General features: G+C 50.4%; 1 protein-coding gene across 1 annotated transcript; it reads right to left on the bottom strand.

Moving 5' to 3' along the window:
* Window positions 1–643: 643 nt before the first annotated feature.
* Window positions 644–2,205, bottom strand: LOC125756835 (neprilysin-1-like). Its single transcript, XM_049411798.1, has 3 exons — window positions 2,180–2,205; window positions 1,880–2,093; window positions 644–1,339 (listed from the first exon to the last, which is right to left on the bottom strand). Exons 1-3 carry the CDS (start codon window positions 2,203–2,205, stop codon window positions 770–772), a joined length of 810 nt encoding a protein of 269 aa, XP_049267755.1. The 3' UTR covers window positions 644–769.
* Window positions 2,206–8,956: the final 6,751 nt, after the last annotated feature.

Genomic DNA, 8,956 nt, shown 5'->3' with positions numbered 1-8,956 from the left:
CATCGCAGAGGACACGGTCCTATAGCGTTTCGCCTCCACCGAAATGCGACCGCCGCAGCCGGCATTGAACCCGCGACCTTCGGGTCAGCAGCCGAGCACCGTAGGCACTGATCCCGCGCGGCGGACAAGTACAGTAACTGCGAGATAACAGATTTTTGGTAGGGGATGAAGACACAAAAAAAAAAGAAAAGAAAGGTTTCAGTGCCAGCATTCAGAACTGTTAACATCAAGGCTACGTAGAATAAGATGCTAGACATTTGTGTGTGTATGTAATGCGTGCAAAAGCTTTATGCAGCCGGCAGGAGTTACAAAACTTCGACAAATTAAAGGCTTGAATGGTGGGCACCTCGACTGCTGACACGAAGGTCGCGGGATCGAATCCCGGCCGCGTATACGGCTGCATTTCGATGGAGGCGAAATGCTAGAGGTCCGTGCACTTAGATTTAGGTGCACGTTAAAGAGCACCAGATGGTGAAAATTTCCGGAGCCCTCCATTACAGCATTCTTCATAATCGTATGGTGGTTTTGGGAAGTAAAACGCCAACATTTATTATTACTACTAAATTCCTCTCTAAAGTGTTGCTGCTAGTTTTGAAGAAGCGTACTCTTATTGTTGGAAGTGTCATGCAGGAGTTTATAGAACTTCAACAAATTGAAGACGTTAGTTGTTGGCACGGCCACTGGCACGTACTATCATGTGCCGATATTTTCGTCGAATGCATGATTATAAGGCAAGCGACGACAAACATACGGCGCCCTCGCTGGGATTTCAAATCAACTCGCAAGACTTGTCGGCCCTCATAGCGTCGTCTTTGCTACACTGAAAGGCGCGCCAGAAATCGGGACTGTTCTTCATGGGCAGATTGCACTTTTGCTCGGCCGACACCCAACCCTCCGAATATAGTCGCGAAGTCTTGCGGGAGCAGAAGAGCAAGCAGTGGTTCATGAAGAACGCCTGGTCGTCTGCAAACTCGTTCCGTCCAGCGCTGTTTAGCCAGCGGGGCCATCTCAGCAGCCACCGGATACCTCGGCCCCAGAGACCACCGGCGTCCCGCGTGTACCGATCTCGAAGGCGTCGCTCGTACGCGGCGAACGCCACGGACACGGCCACCGCGGCGCCTATGTCGTCGTCGATGAATCGGGCGTCGAACTGGTACAGGTCTTCGAAGCAGCGCACGGCTTGGGAGAAGCCCTGGCGCGTCGCGTTGCTCCACCAGGGTCTCGGGGCGCCCACGCTGTCGCGAAGGCTGCCCTGCTGGCCGACGGCTCCGTAGAGGAGCTTGGAGAAGAGGAACGCCAGACCGGCGTAGTTGAATACGTCGCGGTGGTCACCGGATGTCTGCGATACACAAACGGCTTGTTTGCTGAAGCCAGACTTGCTCGCGCGATGGCGTTTCAAGAGCGGAGCTCTTTAAGCTCAAGGTTAGGATATATATATATATATACATATATATATATATATATATATATATATATATATATATATATATATATATATATATATATAAATATATATATATAAACGCCGCCTACCATCACTTCTCAGGTTTCATGATCCACCGAATGCTTGCGCCTTCTCAGTATGGCTCGTTTATTCTTTATTTATCATTACCAGAGAGGAGGTCCCGGAGCTATGAAACTCTCAGGGTGACCTCCTATTAATAATTTCACGATATAGTATTTAATACGTCATGACAACGTAACAATGGCGGGCATCAGGAATACACGAAGTTAATAAAACAAGTAATCAGATACAAGAGAGGTGCTTGCAATAATTGAAGTGTTAGTCAAGTACAGGCAACTGGAAAAAAATGCTACATAAGAGTAAAAAAATGTAATTGACAGGTTGCGCAAGCATGGGACTATTCGTTTAGTTCACCTGAAGCACGGGAGGATAGAGCACGGAGCCCATGACGACGGCGCTGTTATAGACGTCCAGGTAGCGCACCAGGTAGGCCGCTGGTGACGTCCACGTGATCGTCTCTGCCGAGCTTTGACCGCTGGCCGCCGTGCCGAGTAGGAGTCGCTGCTTGCATCGCCTGGCTTCCAACAGGGACGGGAGGAAGAACAGCTCTCGGCTCTGAGGCACGCATCTGCGATTGCGCATGCGCACAGAGCGCACCCAACCCGACGCAAACCAGCCACATCAGATGAACGTGAAAACCAGCATTGTACTTACGCTGGAGCGGCTAGTTTCACTCTCATCGTCTACGCTTAGCTCATATGGTGATAAGGATGATGCCTAATCAAACTCGAGAAGTGATCGTTGGCGTCCGCGGCACTGGCCTCAACACGAGTGATGCAAAAAAAAAAAAATCAAAATCACGTCGTGACGTCACCCTATGACGCCACAGGGCGGCAGTATTTGTAACGTCATAGTAACGTCATTATGAAGTCGCTATGAGGTCACATAACGGGACGTCATATGATGATGTCACGGAAGACGGTATTCGCCTTCGTCTTAGGCAAATGCATGAGGGACCCTCTGTGACTTTTACAGTTACATCAACGTGAGATGATGATTTTTATTGGCAATGTTCTTGAAATAGCGTGGAAACATTAGTAATACCATGGATAATACTGTAATAATTGTTGTAGTTTTGCGACCCCAAACCACGATGTGATTATGAGGGACGCTGTAGAGGACGGCTCCGGAAATTTTGACCGTCTGGTGTTCTTTAACGGGCACCTAAATCTAAGTACACGGGCCTCTAGCATTTCGCCTACATCGAAATGCGGCCGCCGCAGTCGGTATTCGCTTCCGCGACCTTCGGGTCAGCCGTCGAGCACCATAACCGCTACATCATCACGGCGGTTTTAATCACCATGGAGACGTTGTCACGTCATAATACGAAAATTGACGTCAATGGCGTTGACGTACGTAGCCCCTACGTGGTAGCGATTCAACTATACAGAAGCTGCAGTGTAAACAAGCGCCACTTGAAGAAGATATCAGTGGAGATAGCCTACTCGTTCCGCGTTGATCGCTCCTCGATCGAAACACTGTCGCAAACGATCCACTTACTGTATACGTCACTACGTAAATGAATACGTGCAGCGACTAGCCTGTCGTCCAGAAAGCAGCTTGCATCACAGAAGGCGCAGTTGTAGTGCATATATTTGGACACACTGTCTTCCACGCGTTCTCGAATTGATTTTACTACCTTTTTCGCTGTATTCATGTAGTGAAAGAAAGAAGCTGAGGTTTCCGGGGCACCTTTTTACGATATCCAATCAATTATATATTTTTGAGACGTTACGGTCTGTTCGATGCCTAAGGCATAGTGTGTTACGTATGCTTAAAGATAAACCTTGATAAAGAATTTGATTGCGAGCTGTGTTTTCGAGAGTAGCCCTCGTTCAAGGATCGATGAACTGACGTCTGCTGGAGGCGTGGTAAGTCGTTTTATTCTGAGCTGCGCGAATATCCTAAATTTGCAGCTCGCATCGAATAGTTTTACGCTATTCGATTTATATTCGATCGATATGAGCATTCGCTACTCACGTCGTCGGATAGTCGTTCCAGTCGCAATCTAGGAAATACTAACATCTTTGGAGACTCAACGGATAGTTTTGACCAAGTAGCGAATGTTACAAAAGTATCTATTGCATGTTACGTCCAATGAAACATCGCAGTCGTAGTTTGACCGCAAGGGTGGTCGACAATCTAAGCATAAGTCATAGCCCGTGCGGGTGACATTCACGTGGAGTCACAACACGCGTCATAAGACAGGCCGAATAACATGCTGAAGACTGACAGATCCTTAAGTTATGCCTTGAGATGAAGTTTGCACAACTCTCATTAACGTTGCCCAGCTGGGGTTCTATCTACCTGATTCGCGCTGTAATAAATTGACGGCCATTGACGGCTATTGAAGCTTCAGTCCATGCAGTTTTTGCCGTTCGTCGTACCTAATCGAGAGTTTTAGTGTCTTTTCCCAAAACGGCTTGCGTATACGTAAGACCTTCCGTTTTTTTGTATTCCCCATGGGTGCGGCTGGGAGTACAAAGGAACGTAAGAGCGTGCGTACGCAAGCAGCTTGGAGTCCCCGGCACTGAAACTCTCTATTTACGCGTATTTACTTAATAAACTATTGCAACACCTCAAAAAGCCAGATTACTTTTTTTATTAACGACTCGATTTGACCCAATAGAAAAGCAATTACACTGTACGTGGCAAGCTAATTTACTCTTTGTTTATATAGTTAACATTTATGCCTGTCAGATTCATTAACGTTTACTCTATTTGCTAATCGTCAATTGTAAAGCAGAAGCCCAGAGCATGCTATCACAGCTAGGCCATAAATTACCAATAAAGACCATAAATTATTCAATCAGTCTATCAATTCTTCTATCAGCCTTCAACAAATCATTCAGCACTAAACGGCAACACGCGCTTCATTATTATGCTGTCATGATTTGTCCGGGGTGAAAGTGCGCTTTTGCCCATATCGTTAGTCAAACGTGATTTCAACATTACGCGTGTTCAGTCACTCGTGCGCGGGAGATGTCGAATTTTTAATCTATGTTTATGATGTACTGCTCTACCTACTGAAACTGTCTCTCGCCTACAGCTATCGGACAAGCGCAAATTAAACATAAGGAGACCACACGGACACTTATACAGTTGCCTAACACGGCTCGACGACTCGAAGGCACAAGCCCTCTTCTTCGTCTTTTCCTTCCGAGTCGATTGTATTGATTCCCACCCCCCTTCTCAGCCCACCCTATCAGCAAAAGCTTTCTCCGTCCAACGCGGTTTTGCGCTTCTCCGGGATCGAAGGCATTGGCAGCTTTCTGTACCTCACAAGGATTTGCAGGGCTTCCAGAATCGGCCCATCTTTGACTAAGTGACGACGCCATGTGATGACGTCTCAAATTTTAGCGACGTTTGACGTATAATAAAAACACTGGGCCGGGAGCGTCCGAGCAGGGACAGCAAGAGCTGTACAGGCGCAGGCAACGTTTCAGCAGACACAGGCTGGGCCGCTCCAGCTCGTGCCTCGAGCAGAGCTGGCGATGTGGCTGCAGCGCTGGGCATTCCTCTTCGCTACAATCGTCCCCCGTCGAAAAAGGAGCCATCCTGGCGACTCACGGTGAACACAGTATAAGCGGATCGTAGTAGGGCTTCAGGCGCTGTACGTGGACGGTTTCACGACCACGAAAGCGTTGGTCTGTAGCCGGTGTAACCGGTTCGACGACGTAATTTACAGGTGACGTCTGCGCAACGACACGGTAGGGTCCCTGATATTTCGAAGCAAGCTTGGAGGAGAGGCCAGTAGGGACAGCTGGAACCCAGAGCCACACAAGGGATCCTGGAAGAAAGTGAGGATCAGGGTACGGGTGGTCATCGGCACGGCGAGATTTTTGTTTCCATTGGTCTACGGTTGTAAACGAGCGGGCGAGCTGACGGCACTCCTCGGCGCGGCGGGCAACTTGAGAGATGGGCGTAGATTCGGATGAATCGGGTCGGTATGGCAGAATGGTGTCGAGGGTGGTCGAAGGTTCGCGGCCATATAAGAGGAAAAATGGTGAAAAGCCTGTAGTCGCCTGTGGAGCCGTGTTGTAAGCGTACGTCACGAAGGGCAAAATTAGGTCCCAGTCAGAGTGATCAGAGGCGACGTATTTAGAGATCATGTCTCCTAGGGTGCGGTTGAATCTTTCTGTCAAGCCGTTGGTTTGAGGATGGTAGGCGGTAGTAGTGCGATGAACGATATGGCATTCGGCAAGGAGTGCGTTTACAACCTCGGAAAGGAATACACGTCCTCTATCGCTCAGGAGTTCGCGGGGTGCGCCGTGACGGAGAATGAAGTTCCGCAGGAGGAAAGATGCTACGTCGCGGGCTGTGGCAGCAGGCAGAGCGGCTGTTTCTGCGTATCGCGTCAAGTGGTCGACGGCGACGACTACCCAGCGGTTTCCGGAAGCCGTGAAGGGAAGAGGTCCGTACAAGTCAATGCCAATGCGGTCGAAGGGCCTGGCCGGGCACGGTATTGGCTGGAGCGTACCAGAGACGTGCGGAGTAGGAGCTTTGCGTCGTTGGCACTGTGGGCATGACCGAATGTACTTGCGCACAAAGGTGTACATGCCTCGCCAATAGAACCTCGAGGAAAGTCGGGTGTATGTTTTGAAGACGCCCGCATGTGCACACTGTGGGTCAGCGTGAAAGGCTGAACATATTTTAGCCCTAAGATGTCGAGGTATCACCAGCAACCACTTGCGGCCGTCGGACATGTAGTTCCTGCGATAGAGGAGGCCATCACGGATCTCAAAGTGAGTAGCTTGACGTCGCAAGGCTCTAGGAGCTGAAGGAAAAGTCGACGGGTTCGAAAGGAATCGGAGCAGAGCGCTGATCCAGGCATCCTTGCGTTGCTCCGACGCCATGTCGCAGTCAGCTGGGAACGAAAGTATTTCGTCCACGGCAGATAGGCAGGCAGTGCTGTCGGTTGATACAGGCGAGCGTGATAGGGCGTCGGCATCGGTGTGGCGGCGGCCCGACCTGTAGACAACGCGCATGTCGAAATCCTGCAACCGCAAAGCCCAGCGAGCTAATCGGCCGGAGGGGTCCTTCAACGTGGACAACCAACAAAGCGCATGATGATCTGTGACTACGTCGAAGGGGCGGCCATACAGATAAGGTCGAAATTTACCAAGAGCCCAAATTATGGCCAAACATTCCTTCTCTGTAACAGAATAATTGGTCTCTGCTTTAGTGAGGGTGCGGCTTGCGTATGCGACGACGTACTCTTGGAATCCAGATTTGCGCTGCGCGAGCACGGCGCCCAGTCCAACACCGCTGGCGTCTGTGTGGACCTCAGTCGGAGCAGTAGGGTCGAAATGACGCAGGATTGGCGGTGAGGTGAGCAGACGGCGCAACTCTTGAAAGGCATCGTCACAAGCGGGCGTCCAAGCGTAACTTTTTGAGTCGCTCCGTAGGAGCTGATTCAAGGGAGCGGTGATGGTCGCAAAATTCCTGATGAAGCGGCGAAAATAGGAACAGAGGCCAAGGAAGCTACGAAGTTCTTGAGAGTCGCAGGTTTAGGAAAGTCAGCAACTGCCCGAAGCTTGGCGGTGTCGGGAAGAATACCGTCTTTGGATACAACATGGCCAAGGATGGTGAGCTGCCTTGCGCCAAAACGGCATTTCTTCAGGTTGAGCTGAAGGCCAGCGTCAGTTAGGCACTGAAGCACTTCCTCTAGCCTGCGGAGGTGCGTAGGAAAATCTGTTGAAAATACAACCACGTCGTCTAGGTAGCAGAGGCATGTTTTCCACTTAAGACCTCGCAAAATGTTGTCCATCATGCGCTCGAATGTTGCGGGCGCGTTGCAAAGACCGAACGGCATGACACGGAATTCATAAAGGCCATCGGGTGTGATGAAGGCCGTTTTAGGTTGGTCGTCAGGCGCCACGGGGACTTGCCAATAGCCGCTCCGTAAGTCAATAGAAGAAAAGAACTCTGCGCCTTGAAGGCTGTCGAGGGCATCATCAATTCTCGGTAAGGGATAAACGTCTTTTCGAGTGATTTTGTTGAGACGGCGGTAATCAACGCAGAAGCGAATCGACCCATCCTTCTTCTTAACGAGGACAACTGGAGATGCCCATGGGCTATTCGAAGGCTGGATGACGCCACGCTTCAGCATGGCAGCTACTTGGTCGTCGATTACCTGGCGCTCTGTCGTAGACACACGATACGGTCTTTGTCGCAGTGGCGCGCTGGTACCCGTGTCGATGCGGTGACTCACAGCTGACGTACGACCGAGGGAAGCATGCTGGCAGTCAAAGGACGAACGGAATCTGTCGAGGAGACGTAGGAGCTGGGCGCGTTGAGGAACAGTCAACGTGTCGGCAACGGAGCTGCTCAGGACATCAGGCGTAGGCGTCTGCTGCGAGGAGTCACAGGTCACTCCGACGACTTCGTGTTCGGCGGTGGAAGCAGTTTGCATGTCGGTGATGGTCGAAGGGTCGACACCGTGGACACGTCCGACGCACTCTCCGCGAAGCAGTGTAAGAGGCCATGACAAAAGGTTGGAGACAAGCAGTGTGCTGACACCGTCACGGATTTCCAAAAGGGCAAAAGGCAGCGGTGAACATTTGCGGCGGACGAAGATAGGAGATGGCGTAAAAAGTGCGCTTGACTTGGCGATACTGTTGCATGACACCGTGGCAAGGGCAAAGGAGTGCGGCGGTATGGTTTTTGTTGCAAACGCAGCGCGACCGAACTCATAAAAACGCTGATTGAGTGGACTTCTCCGCTCAAGATCACGGACGCGACACAACGCTGACAAGCGCCATTTCTTTATTACGTCAGAGAGAGATAAAACAAAAAAGAACGGCAGCGGCGAACTTCCGGGCACGTAGTACCATCTGGTGACAATCCATTACACCCTTAACACTCCCCCTTAATGGACTGTCATTTTGTCGACATTTTTGACGCCCAAGTTCTCGCAGTGCTTCAGAGTCATTTTTCCACTCAAGGGCTTGGTGAAGAGGTCGGCGGAGTTGCTTGACGACTCAACATACCGAAGTTGCAGCTTTTCCTCTTCAACTTTCTCTCGAAGGAAATGATATTTCAGATCAATGTGCTTGCTTCTGTCAGATGTGATCTGATTTTTCGCTAGCGCAACGGCACCCTGGTTGTCCACCAGCAAGACCTGTGGCTCGTGCATAAATTCCTGCGCGTGCAGCTCTTTCATAAAATTTTGGAGCCACAGCGCTTCTTTAGCAGCGTGGCACATGGCTATATACTTTGCTTCGACAGTCGACAATGCGGTACTTTGCTGCTTCTTGCTGCTCCAAGAGATCGCCGCACCAGCCAGTGTGAATACGTACCCACTGAATGACTTTCTGTCATTTTTCTCACTGGCCCAGTCTGCGTCGCAATATGCCTGCACGCACTTCCCGGTTCTTTTGTAAGTGAGTGCGTAACTCTCGTCTGCTTTACATAGCGGAATATGTGCTT

This window comes from Rhipicephalus sanguineus, unplaced genomic scaffold (genome assembly GCF_013339695.2).
Source record: "Rhipicephalus sanguineus isolate Rsan-2018 unplaced genomic scaffold, BIME_Rsan_1.4 Seq9280, whole genome shotgun sequence".
Lineage (NCBI taxonomy): Eukaryota > Metazoa > Arthropoda > Arachnida > Ixodida > Ixodidae > Rhipicephalus > Rhipicephalus sanguineus.
Note: the sequence above shows the minus strand (reverse complement) of the source record. Positions and strands in the feature narration are given on the sequence as shown.

Bases quoted from the DNA above. Each gene is read 5' to 3' on its own strand.
- LOC125756835 (XM_049411798.1), bottom strand. From the start codon at position 2,205: ATGAGAGTGAAACTAGCCGCTCCAGC. The intron at 2,094-2,179 runs GTAAGTACAATG...GCGCAATCGCAG, and splicing joins GTGAAACTAGCCGCTCCAGC to ATGCGTGCCTCAGAGCCGAG. The intron at 1,340-1,879 runs GTGAACTAAACG...TGTGTATCGCAG, and splicing joins TCTATCCTCCCGTGCTTCAG to ACATCCGGTGACCACCGCGA.